The 12,602-nt window shown below is 35.3% G+C and overlaps 3 protein-coding genes across 15 annotated transcripts; all 3 read right to left on the reverse strand.

Moving 5' to 3' along the window:
* Positions 1-477: 477 nt before the first annotated feature.
* LOC108192733 (uncharacterized) lies at positions 478-4,693 on the reverse strand. Of its 13 annotated transcripts, XR_010290858.1 has the most exons (8): positions 4,370-4,676; positions 3,973-4,091; positions 3,730-3,835; positions 2,743-3,177; positions 2,269-2,347; positions 1,869-2,166; positions 1,050-1,306; positions 478-949 (listed from the first exon to the last, which is right to left on the reverse strand). XR_010290858.1 is itself a non-coding variant. In XM_064091007.1 (7 exons), exons 5-7 carry the CDS (start codon positions 1,937-1,939, stop codon positions 817-819), a joined length of 294 nt encoding a protein of 97 aa, XP_063947077.1. In that variant the 5' UTR covers positions 1,940-2,166; positions 2,638-3,177; positions 3,730-3,835; positions 3,973-4,091; positions 4,370-4,660; the 3' UTR covers positions 478-816. The 13 variants fall into 13 exon arrangements, 3 of the variants coding, with proteins under 3 accessions (XP_063947077.1, XP_063947075.1, XP_063947076.1); XR_010290859.1 differs by having other exon boundaries at positions 2,269-3,177; positions 3,973-4,083; positions 4,370-4,693; XR_010290854.1 differs by having other exon boundaries at positions 1,050-1,301; positions 2,269-3,177; positions 4,370-4,690.
* Positions 4,694-5,843: 1,150 nt separating this feature from the next.
* LOC135151945 (uncharacterized) lies at positions 5,844-6,733 on the reverse strand. Its single transcript, XM_064091131.1, has one exon. It carries the CDS (start codon positions 6,624-6,626, stop codon positions 6,372-6,374), a length of 255 nt encoding a protein of 84 aa, XP_063947201.1. The 5' UTR covers positions 6,627-6,733; the 3' UTR covers positions 5,844-6,371.
* Positions 6,734-8,772: 2,039 nt separating this feature from the next.
* LOC135152170 (uncharacterized) lies at positions 8,773-9,516 on the reverse strand. Its single transcript, XM_064092003.1, has 2 exons — positions 9,467-9,516; positions 8,773-9,046 (listed from the first exon to the last, which is right to left on the reverse strand). Exons 1-2 carry the CDS (start codon positions 9,514-9,516, stop codon positions 8,773-8,775), a joined length of 324 nt encoding a protein of 107 aa, XP_063948073.1.
* Between the last annotated feature and the right edge of the window lie 3,086 nt (positions 9,517-12,602).

Raw genomic sequence — 12,602 nt, forward strand, 5'->3', positions numbered from 1 at the left:
TTGAAGCTTATTATAACAAAATAAGTCATGGGTATCCAAACACTTTTAATAACTTATAAGTTCAAACCAACTTTTCTCTTATAATCCAATTCTTTACTTTAAGCTATAAGTCACTTCTTTTAAACCCAGTCAAACGCCCCCTAGTGATTTCTGTTGTAGGATTTAGTGAAACTAGTTTTGTAGCCCGTGCGAGGCACGGGCATGCTCTAATTTACCAAGTTCAAGAATATAGATGTTTTTGCAATTTTTGTATTCTTATATGTTGTGTTGTACCAAGTTCAAAAATATATATTGATTTTTTTGTAACTTTTGTATTCTTAGATGCATGGCAAGGACAGCCTTAGCTGTAACCTATCACAAGCTTCTATAGAAACACATAAAAATAAATTGAGGAATGCTTTCTGTGTCTGCAGAGATAGGAGAGAACATTATATCCTACACGTTCACTTTCAAAAAGAAATATATAGAAAGAAACGATAATATTTAAGATGAATCCAATATCATACGTTTTTGGACATTCCAACATCATAAGGAAAAGAAGACCACCGATATTCTGCTAGAGACATAGATTAGATCAACTATTACTCTCTCTAAAGGAAAAGTGTTATTGAAATTCTTGAATAAATATCATAAATTACATAGAAATTATTGAGAATCAAACACAAAATCATAATAACATTCCGTCAAGGTTTTTTTTGGTTCTTCCACTATATCATCACCAAGGTAGCCAGCACTAACTGGAAGGCTGGTACCTGTACGTAGTCAGAGCGCTTTTTGAATGTGTCATTTTCTCGACGCGAAGAGTCTGCAGATCCATTAAATTACTTTTAGCATCATTATTGTGAAAATCAATTGATCAACCTCTTGGTAGGAGTTTCTGTGGCTTTTTGTTGCACCACATTTTGAGCAGACAGATAAACAACTGGCATCACTAAGCAATGACATTGTCCTGAAAAGTTAATAAACTACGGTGAGATCCATCATACTAAAAGCAAAGAAGCATTGCTCTATAACTAAAGTTGGATAGAATCACAGAAAGTCTAACATACCTGGGTCTGAGCAAATGAACGGAGAATATCATTGAGTAGAGATTTGGTCCCCAGGACCATCCAGGTGTATCCGCAGCATCCATATAGTCACTAAATAATGTAGCCAAAAATGCAGCATTGACAAGATATTGAAGAGGCTGAGGCATCAGATCAGTAGTTTCTTTAAAATGGTATTTGCGAAAGAATCATCTTAAATGTGCAAAACGGCATATCTGAGAAGTTATGCAGATAAGTTTCGACACTTTACCTGTTCTGCACTATAACAACTTTAATGTGAAGAGATAATTCTATCCATTTTATACATATCATCTAATTATCTCCTCAGGAATTCTAATGTACGTAGCATCTACAAAACTAAATTTCTAAGTAAGTAGTCACATAAATCTGCTGGAACCTGAATGACACACAACCTCATGTTATAATGATCAGTGTATGATACAAAACAAGTAGTTCATAACACTGTACTGAGGATCATAAGTCCTTCAACTTAAATGCACTGTGTACAGCTTTAATATATATAAGCAAACTAACAAGCTTAAGAAAGAATGTAGAGAAATGTGATGCATTTTATTAGTAGTAACAGTGCTCAGAAATCAAAAAATGATTAGTAGATTTTAATTCTTCTTTTAAGATTTAAATGCCTGTATAGGGTAAGAAAATCTAATAAGATTAGCCGTTGAGCTTAGGAACCTAACATTAAATATCAATCACTACTCCAAATAGCAGAACATCAACAATGTAGTAGTACACACAATGAACTTGTCAATTATGCAGCAAGAGGAAATCTCAAACCAAAATACCGAGACTAACAAAACTTACCTAAGCTCCCGCAAGCTTGTTATCCCAACTAAGTACACCATAATCTTGGCCTCCCCAAAAAGCACCAGCATGTGTGGTCATTTTAATATTAGTAGAAAGGGAGAGGTAAGAATTATTTCCTGTAGCATAATACATCCACGCACCTCCCCAGACAAACTCATCCCAAATGATAGTGGAGTTATAAAAAATTTCAGCCTCCTTACCTACGCTATACTTGCCACGCTGATCTCTAGCAAATTTAAAGAGGATTGATGGTCTAGGGTCCCTCAAACCTAGAGCGCTCCTTGTGAGCCCTTCCCTGGAAATAAGGTAGGAAAAGATATTAAGCATTCTGCATTTATAAATTGCAAAAGAAGAATTACAGTGAGAAGAAAGAAAGATAGTACGTAGCAGCATCTACCAGTGGGCAGACAGTGTAACTATATCCTTGTCAGAGATTCCCATATGTTTAACAAGCACGTCTTTTATATGATTATTTCCTATAACAGTATATGAACAAAAAATTAATGCAGTTTAAAATTTACAATTTTTCATGTATATACAAATGATTGTCACTGTGGTCATCTAAACTATACAGAAATATGTAGAGATAGAGGACTAATGATAGTTGGAAGCCTGCATAGAACCTTCCTGTTGAATATGTAGTAACTACAGACTTCTGACACATTTATAAAAAGAAACCATATTATAAAGCATAGAAAAAGTAATCTAAAGTGAAATCATTAGCCTTCAACTTTCCATCATAAAAGTCCTGCCACTACACATTTACTTGCTCTAAAATCCTGACCCTCCAAGCTGGAGACATAGATCCTACTGCAGCTTGTATTTCGTGGTGGACCTTTCAAGGGATGAACAGAATTTGTAGCATCCATACCTCATATGACTTATCTGCGACATCAAGTACTCATATGAGAACTATAAAACAGAACTGAGAGCTGTGCGGAGGATAGGGACAGTCGGGCATCAAAACAAGTTATAATCGGTTGCAATAAAGGGTAGGAAGCCTGAAGCGGCTGTTGCTGAGGTGGATTAAATTGCGGACAAGGCTCTGACATGGCATTGTGAAATGGAATAAAATGGCTCAACAAACCCCCATGTTGCAGCATTATATACACATTAAGAATCACCTGAAATAGGCTCTAATTTTGGGGGCTTAAAATGAGGAGAGTACACAATAGAAGTGGGTATGGTTAAAGAATCATAGCCCTCGATCAAGGAACCTTAGTACTTGTTTTTAGGCTTCTTGACGATTGTCACCATGCAATGAGCACGATGAGCACAGTAATCACTCACACTTCCCAGCACAGCCCTGCAAAAGTGTTGAATGGTGTGTTATTTATCTGATATAACTAAATTATGAGGATAAGTTTCATCGACTGAAAAACTAAATTAGATACGCTAATTATGTGATTAGCTTCGGCTTTGCAACCTCTACTCATCCTGTATAAAATAAGAAATGACATGTACCTTTTTATTGAAATTATTAAATATACTCCCCGTGTCCCAAATTTTTCAGCTTGTTTAATTTTTTATGGTCAAATTGACCAAATTTTGACCAAACTTTGCATATATATTGTAGGATCGAAAAATATTATAAAATTCATATTATTAGAAAGTATATGTATTCTACTCTAAGGTTTAATATTCTAAAACACCAAGATATAAATTATAGTTAAAGTTTGTCTAATTAACCATAAAAACAACCTAATCCAAAATTTTGGCACCGAAATAGATTCCTTAATTTTAGTTGAGAAAGGGGAAAGGATATTAAAAAGATTTAAAAGGCACTTTCTGTCAGGCTTCCTACACAAAATAGGAAAACAAATTTCAAAGAACTCTGAAGAAGTAGAAAAATAGAAACCTCGCGGATGTCGAAATGATGATACTTCCTGGATGTCTTATGCAAGAACACCATCTGATATCAAACCACTCACAAGTGATTAAAGGTGGAAAGGCTCGAGCTTTGTCTGGGCATAAAAACACAGTAATTAGGGGGAGATATCATTACTGACCACATACGCTCGGTTAAAACTTTTTGAAAAATATTGTGTGATCCTATGTCATGAAACCAAGTTTAAGAATGTCTTAATCATTGGAGATTTACCAATAAGAGTGTGTTGTCTGCTGAGATGTAAATTCATGTGAGAGAGGATGTAATGCCACCATACCTAGATTGCTCGAATCCATAAACCTTTTTGTGACATGTTTGTTATTCCTGAAAGACTAATCAATGAATTTGCATGATGATAAACATCCACCAAAAAAATGCTATTTCCAAATTAGGGATAATTTTGGTTCTGAATGCTTGCTAGAATTGAGTAGCGATAAAATCATTGTTAATCTGTTGAAATGGAACCTCTACTTAGTAATACCCATATGTAGAGAACCACCTCTACTTGTCCGCTGCAAGTCCGCAACCATTCAAACATCCGATCATTTCCAACATGAACATAATCTAAAAGAAAATAGAATTAAAATGCCAGCCATAACTCTAAACTCACCAGTGTGATTGATTTTATTAGCTCCGCAAGACATCCGATACATAGAAGGCACTCAATCATTTATGCGAACACATTGAAGGCACGCTTTTTTGCTGATTGTCAAAGAACATGTCGATTATTCGCTAAAACCAGAACAAATAAAATGCGGCCAGCAAGAATTTATTCATCACTTGGCAGGAGTGATGAGATAAGAGGAAACATGTAGCAGGAGTCGGGATATAACAGGAAATTGAAGAGGCAGAGGTTTTGGAAACCGGGAGATCAAAAGATTCTATGCCTAATGTCTATGACTGACGTGGCTATATGATTGGATTAAAATATCTTACACCAAGCTGATGTGGCGATGACATGGATTAAAATGGCTCAACCAATCTTCTTGTTGCAGCATTATATATATAATAGATTTGAGCTGGATTTTAGTTCGTAGAATAAGTAAGTTTGTAGTTGATTAAGACACTCTATATATATATATAATTTTATATTTTTGATATCGAAAACTATAATACTTGGATTTTTGTTTATGTTAGTTAAATCCCTAATTTGTAATTAGTTAAATCCCAAATTTGTAAATTGGATCTCTAGATAATACTCCCTCCGTCCCACCCATTTCTTATCGAATGGGTTGGGCACGGAGGTTAAGAAATATGTATAAAATAGTGGAAAAGAAGAAGAAAAGTGGGTAAAGTGGTGGAATCCGTTGATTTTTAATGTATAAAAAGAAGATAGTAGAGTAAAAATAGTGTGAAAAGAAAGGAAAATTGGAGAAGTGGTGGGACCCATTGACTATTTTTAGTAAGTTGTGAAATGTAAAAAATTGGGTAGGACACCCAAAAAGGAAAGTGTAAAGAAATGGGTGGGACGGAGGGAGTAGCAGGAAGTAAAACAAGCTTTGTTGGTCAAAAGGTGTACCGACCCGGAAAGTAGTTTTATACTCGCCGTCTTGCGTTAGTAAGCGATGACGTCTGCATATGCATATCATTCTAACTATAACTTTTTTGACACGATATACTGTCATACACCCTCAGGCTCGTAATAGTGTATACGGAGGACCAGAACAACAGTGCGCCCCACATTTTAATATTTTTAGAGTATCGTTCAGTAATTTTTTTAAGTTTTTATAGTAAAAATTTAAGATTCAAATTTTTATTCAGAAAAAAAATTCTAAAAACACGTTACAGAACTATATTTTATTATAACATTAAAATTTGTGTCGAGCAATTAAAAATATGTATAAAACTAAATTCTAAGGAGAAAGTAAATTTTAGTATGCCCTTTTTACTCCCTCTGTTTATTCTAATTTGACATTTTGACTTTACACATCCTTTTAAGTGCTTTGACCAGCTAGTTAAACATATTATTTTCTAAATTTTTCTTACTCAATAAAAATACATAACCAAAATTTTTATTTACAAAAAAAATCATTAAAAACAATAATTTTTTACTATCTGATAAAGGTGTGTGTCAAAAATAAAAATGTCAAAAAACAAGAGAGAGTATATATTATAACAGCTGCCGGAAAATTTAAGAATGAAATTTCCCAAAACGAAATGAACAATTCTTTACATGACATAAAGACTATAGCCCGTACGTGAACATAAAGCAAAGCTGCATAAAACCCAGATGCTTCATCCAAAAATCCTCATAGGCATGGAAAAATGATAAAAAAGATTACAGTAATGGGTCCTGTTCCACAACAACCGCGTGTTAAATAAGAGTTATCTAACACACTGTACGGGGGCCGTTGGATTTATATTTCAAGGGCTCAGATCCAATTTTGGGTTTTTAATGTATTCGTGGTTATTTTCCGCCGAAGGGAAAACTCCCTATCCGCGGTTATTTACCGTGGAAGGGAGTTTTCCCTATCCGCGGTTTTTTATAGCGGATACATTAAAATCTCAGATTGGATCTGGGCTTTTGAAATATAGATCTAACGACCCCCGTACAGTGTGTTAGATAACCCTTATCTAACACGAGGTTGTCAAGGAACAGAATCCTACAATAATTAGTGTTTCTGGGTAGTCTTGGTATACTTGTTCTTGATCCACTGAAAAGTGAGAGAGGAGCCTTGTTTAACTTTCTTGACACCAACAGAAGCCACAGCCTTAGTCTTTCCAAGCCCTTGTTCGAGTTTTTTGCCGTATTTGCTGCTACCTGCGCTCTTGTTATTGTCTTGTAGACTTGTATAATGGCTTCGATCATCTGGGTTCGACTCCCACTGATCCGCCCATGTGTTCCCGTACGAGTTGTTCCTTTCCATCTTTCTCTCTTTTTACAAGAATTTTATTTTTATATGTTGGAATAAAGATATGATCTGAAGATGGGAGTTGCTGTGGAGGATCAAATGTCAATGCATGTACAACTTTGAAGCCTGGGTTTTATAGTTTATACATGTCGTGGTGATTGGTGAGATTGGTTATCTACGCGGCATGAATTTGATACGTGTGGTCAAACTTCAACGCTTTGACAGAATGAATGTATTTGAATGCGTATGGAGATCATCACACAAGTCACAAGCCCTCGTGCCTATATATTTACCCTATTATATATCGAAAATCATGGTTTTCGAAAACTAGGTTGACAAGGAAGCTATTCAGTTCTAGAAACTCTATTAATTTGTTTATTATGGGCATGTTTCGGACGCCCTTGGTTTGTGATTAATACTCCCCGTTCTTTTTTAATTGTCATATCTTTATTTTTATTAGTCAAATTGATTAATCTTTTACCAAAGATTATAAGTCATTCTTTAATTATTTTAAAAAACTGAAAATTATATCTTAAAGTATATTAAAAGTTATTTTTAGTGATATATTTTGTTATCAATTAATAAAATATCAATAAATTTCAGTCAAACTTTGGTCAATATGACCGGCACAAAACCAAATATGCAACTAAAAAGGGACGGAGAGAGTACAAGATTTAAATAATACTCCCACCGTCTCACTCGATTCTTTACGGTTTCTTTTTCTAGACGTTCCATTCATTTCTTTACATTACAAAACTTTCCGAAAATAATAAAGTTTTATACTCCCTCTGTTCCATTATATAAGTCGTTTGACTTTTTACACGTAACTTTAGGTGCTTTGACTATATAATAAATATTAATATTCTTATAATTTTATTCAAAAAAAGAAAATTTAAAAAATACTTATTTTAAATATGTAGTCAAACCTCCTAAAGATTCGTGTAAAATGTCAAACGCTCTATATAATGGACTAGAGGGAGTAATATAAAACTCAATCATGCCTACGACTTCATTTAATTTTCAAATCTAACCATTAAATATAGATGATTTCTATCACTTTCTTCACTTTTTTTCTCTTTCCTATTACTTTCAAATCTCAATCTAATACAATTTCTTTGACCTTAGTCACCAATTTATACAATCATCACACTATGAAGGTTTTCCGTGAATCATCATTGTTACAGATCTTTACGTCCGATTATTTACTTCGTCATTGTTTTAATTGTCGTATCCTTTCATCAATAACATTCACGTGCTTTCTCTGGCGCCGCATCAGAAAGGTTATGCTTCAAAAAACGATAAAAAGATTTATGTTTATACATTTTTCTTAACCTTCACGCTCAATCCCAATGTAAAGAATTCATTGGGACAGAGGGAGTATAAACATAAATCTTTTGTATTGTTTCTTCGATGACTTAGCATAACTTTCATGATGCAGCGCCGGAGAAAGCACGCAAATGTTATTGATGAAAGAATTCGACAATTAAAACAAGGGAAATTCTTTATGGTACACTCATAGATTTGGCTTTTCCCGTTGGTACACGTACTTTTTTGACTTCTACGAGTAATGCCCTCATGGTAATAAAACTTTCCCGGCAATACACTTCTGTTAGACAAAACGTTATCCAATCAGTTAGTAGCCACCTGTAAAGGCACACCAACTGATTTTGGCGCCCTTTCCTGCAATATTAACTGTACAACACAAGTTCCTTCAAGAACAAAGTGCAAACCAAATAACTGTTCAGATAATATTCAACATAGCTTAAACCAAGACTGAAATAGTTTACAAAACCACAACAAATCAGGAAACCCGGTTAAACATACAAAAACAGAGCAACAAGCTCAGACTGGGCCAAAAAAGACATGAAGTTTCGGTGACAAAAAGCATGATAACAGTATATAACAGTTTTTAAAGATTTTAATCCTCCTGCTGGGATTGAGTAGTAACAGGTGACGGCTGAGATGCCTTAGCAGCTTCTTTGGCTTCTTTGGATCTTTCTTTAGCAGTTTCCTTTCCTTTGTTGGGCTGATCCCTCACCCTAGGATTCCTCACTAACAATCGCTCAGCAGCCTTGAGCTCCTTCCCTGTTGGACCTCCTTTACATGTTCTTGCATTGTGGCTAAAATAACCACAATTTTTGCACATCATAGTTTTACTTCTCTAGCCTTTTTGGTCTTCACCTTCTTCCCTCCTTCCATTTCTACTTGGCCTACCCACACCCCTTCTCATTGTTGGTGGCATAATCAGTAGGAGACCCTCATATGCTGGCCAGTTCTCCTTATCAGGTACAGGGTTTATGGTATCACTGTAAGTTTGCTTGTATGTACTGATTGAGTACCAAGAGCTAACCATCTTATGTGGATCTATCTTGGCATGTAACATAGCTCTGACAGCATGTCTACAAGGAATTCCAGAGAGCTTCCATGCCCCACAGCTACATAATTTACTATTCAAAGATAAGGGGAATTATGATTTACCTTCATGAATTTCATATTCACCATGCTTCGACATGTAAGCCTTGCAACTGATGGTGCCTTTGCTGATACTTTTCAATAGTTTTTCAATCTTTGGACATATACCATCATCATTCCAAATTATTGCAGTTTGGAGCCTTGTTGCAATCTTGACCATGCACACTCTTCTTATGCCTGCAAACATTCATCTAAATTACAAACTATGCATGTAATTACAATTAACAAGAATAAAGTAAATTAATTATCTTCAAGTAAGGTAAGCACATGCCTACTCCTGTCTACTCCCAGAGTTGCATTAAATCTCTCCAAAATGTTAGATGTGTTCGAGTCATTAAAAACATTTGGATCAAACTTATGTTTGCTCCAAGTACATAGGTCACCCAAGTTGGCAGATCACTGCATCACCTCCAGCTTCTTTAAGTCTCTCCATTGTTATTCTGAAGGTGAACTGAGATGTTGCATTACAGGCCCTCCAAAAGAGAGTGTACATCAGAGGGCCAGGGAATTGTTTCTTGAAATTCCTACTTAAGTGCCTACAACAATATCTTCTCTTTGCTGAAGGCCACACATGTTCCAAAGCAAGATCAATGCCCCAAAAATAATTCACATTTCACATTTCACATTGTACAAACATTTCAAAATAATTCAAAATTTTAAAAAACAAGACAAGTAAGGAGAGCATACCTTTTGCATGTCTGATATTATTGTCCAGTCCTTCCTGCTAAACTCCTTGACAATGTTGTAGATATTCCATAAGAAGTAGCTCCAGTTGTCCTTGTCCTTGTCCTGAAATGATTGTAGAAGGGGGGGGGTTGAATACAATCGTCACTAAAAATCGCGGCGGAATAATCTGATTTGAATTAAACTTGTTAATCAGATTTTAATTAATTAATATAACAATGTTTTAAGTCGTTATATAATTAATAAGGTTCGTTTTAATGTCCACTAAAGTTCGTAGAATAAATTCGACAGGATGTATTCTAGTTTAGTGATTAAAACAACCGAGTGATCAAAGCACAGAAAACTGTGGATATAACAATTGCAAGTTACAAACAACTTGAAAGCTTTTACAATGCTTGAACACATACAAATGAAGAAGTGAAGCCATATTTATAGGCAAATCACATGGATCTAGGTATGACAAAGAAAGGAATGACTTTCTAGCTTAAGAATGACATTATAAAGCAAAGCCATGCCAAACACTAGGAAGGAATGACATTAAAACACAAAGTCATGCTGAACGAAGGGAAGGAATGACTTTTTATGAGAAAGCCATGCTGAAAAACTCGGCATGACTTAATCAAACTTGGCCATCAAGGTCATTCGGTATGACATGAACAACAAAAGCCATACGGTTCACTCGGTATGACTTTTCTAAGTCATAACCACGCAAGACATACACACAAATCAGAAAGCCTGATTAAAGAACACGGTATGACATTTTAATGTCATACCAGATGAAGTCTGTTAAGGGCAAACGGTATGACTTTCAATTAAAAGTCATACCGATTGATTTAGACTAAATCAAAAGTTAGAATGACTTTCACAAGTCATACCCAGGAAAGTCATGAAGTAGGGCACGGTATGACATTTTTAAATAATGTCATACCGAGTCATGTGATGCAATAAATCAGTTTTAATAATTGAATAAATATTAGATAAGTACCCACTTAATTATATTAATTATATAAATTCATAAATTAAATTAATTCGAAGGTGAATGAATTTAATAAATAAATTATATAACCAATTTAATTATTTTGATTAGTGAGATAATTAAATAAATACTTATAAAATTGTATATCTTCATCAGTAGAGACTTCAGGCTTGATTAAACTTTGTAGATCTTTGACTTGATCGAACGGCCACTTGTAGTTGATGCAGAACACTTAATCAGAGTAGCTGACACACAAATGTACTGTCTAGTTCATTTGTATCTAGCTGAATTAAATATTCCTTATCAAATAAACATTTGAAACGAGGCTTGTTCGTCGAGTCTATGTCTTCGTAGATCTTCTTCATAAGTAACAATAGTATGGAATCTTCTGAATAAATAAAGTATTAAAACTTTATACCTTCTGGACTTCTGGACGTGCTACAAAAGATTATTTGTACACTGAGGCTTGAACATATTAATGAACTTCTTCCAGTGGTGTGCAGCAGCATCCTGAAATTCTTCAGACATATAATTTCAATAAATCACTTGACATTCTTCGTACGGATTCCTTCAACAGTACTTGCTATTTACCTTGCTTTCTTATCAGAGTTGAGTTGGTACCTCTTTAATTACAAATAGGCTAAACATATGCCTTTCAATCTCCCCCTATTTATTTGTTAACATAACATGCAAATAATCGAGAGGATAACTCAACTAACTGATAAGACAAAGGATTAAACATGAATTGTAAATAGCAAAAAGTTTCTGGTATTTCATTAAACATTCACCAGAAGTCAAAAGATTACATTAGATTACAAAAGGATGTTCTTACTGAACATATATTACAAGTTCCTAATGAATCTAAAGATCAATTTCTCCTTCTTCGATATCAGAAGTGTGAAGGATAGGAGTTGATGGTTCTTCCCTGGTTGGCACTTCAGATGTAGTGGATTCGCCACGCTTCTTTCGTTCCCTTGCCAGAGCCAGTTGGTGTAGTACTTCTAATCCACAGGGTCTTCGCGGAAGTCTGATGGCTGAGATTTTGTAACATTTTTCATCCTTCGAAAGTATTGAGCAACATTCTTTCGAGTGCAGTAAGCAAGAGTCACATCATCAGCATCAGACTTAGCTTTAGTAGCGAAGCCCTTGGTTCTTAAAAGAGTGGAGGCAAGAGCAAGTTGCTTAGCGGGATACTTTGGCAAGGCTTCTTCGTTGAGATAGACAGTGCTGAAGATCTCCTTGTGAACGAACTTTACACAGTATGGATTCCTGACAACCTGAGGACTGTTGAATACAGCACATTCCAGCAGTTTGTCACGAAGGATTTCGTTCAGGTTGGAGCTGCGCTTTACCTTGTTCCGAAGCACCCAGAGCTCAAATACAGAGAATGATTTTAGAGATTCGACAGATAGTCTGAAGGAACCATTCCTCTGTGTATAGACAATTAGCTCCCATTCTTCTAACAGATTGTTGACTCCCACAGTCAAATAATTCAATTCCAAAGCAAAGGCATGCATAAAGACATCCTCGTCAGGGTTTACCTCTCGAAGATCATAGATCAGAGATAAGAACTTCTTGTCGTTGAAAGGTTCCCTTTGAGGTCCATTGAATATCCTCTTTGCAATGTCCCAGCTTTTTCCAACTTTCCTTTTAATATCAAGATTCTTCTGCTTGCACGCAGCATCATAGATTTTAGATTTCTCGATCTTGATTTGCTCTTTTGTGATCAACTTGTCCTCTAGAAGTTTTTGGAAATCACGAAGCTTACGCTTCCTAGCTTCATTTTCAGCTTTGAACTTCCGGACATTCTCCTCATGCTCTAGGTCAACAGGTTCTTCATCCTGAAACAAATAACCCTC

This window comes from Daucus carota, chromosome 4 (genome assembly GCF_001625215.2).
Source record: "Daucus carota subsp. sativus chromosome 4, DH1 v3.0, whole genome shotgun sequence".
In the NCBI taxonomy this organism is placed as follows: domain Eukaryota; kingdom Viridiplantae; phylum Streptophyta; class Magnoliopsida; order Apiales; family Apiaceae; genus Daucus; species Daucus carota.

Coding starts and splice junctions, on each gene's coding strand:
- LOC135152170 (XM_064092003.1), bottom strand. CDS start 9,516: ATGGAGAGACTTAAAGAAGCTGGAGGTGATGCAGTGATCTGCCAACTT. Junction 9,047..9,466: donor GCAGTGATCTGCCAACTTGG/GTGACCTATGTA, acceptor TAAATTATGTAG/CTGTGGGGCATGGAAGCTCT.
- LOC108192733 (XM_064091007.1), bottom strand. CDS start 1,939: ATGCTGGTGCTTTTTGGGGAGGCCAAGATTATGGTGTACTTAGTTGGG. Junction 1,140..1,868: donor ACAAGCTTGCGGGAGCTTAG/GTAAGTTTTGTT, acceptor TACATTATTTAG/TGACTATATGGATGCTGCGG. Junction 950..1,049: donor GTTCATTTGCTCAGACCCAG/GTATGTTAGACT, acceptor TTAACTTTTCAG/GACAATGTCATTGCTTAGTG.
- LOC135151945 (XM_064091131.1), bottom strand. CDS start 6,626: ATGGAAAGGAACAACTCGTACGGGAACACATGGGCGGATCAGTGGGAG.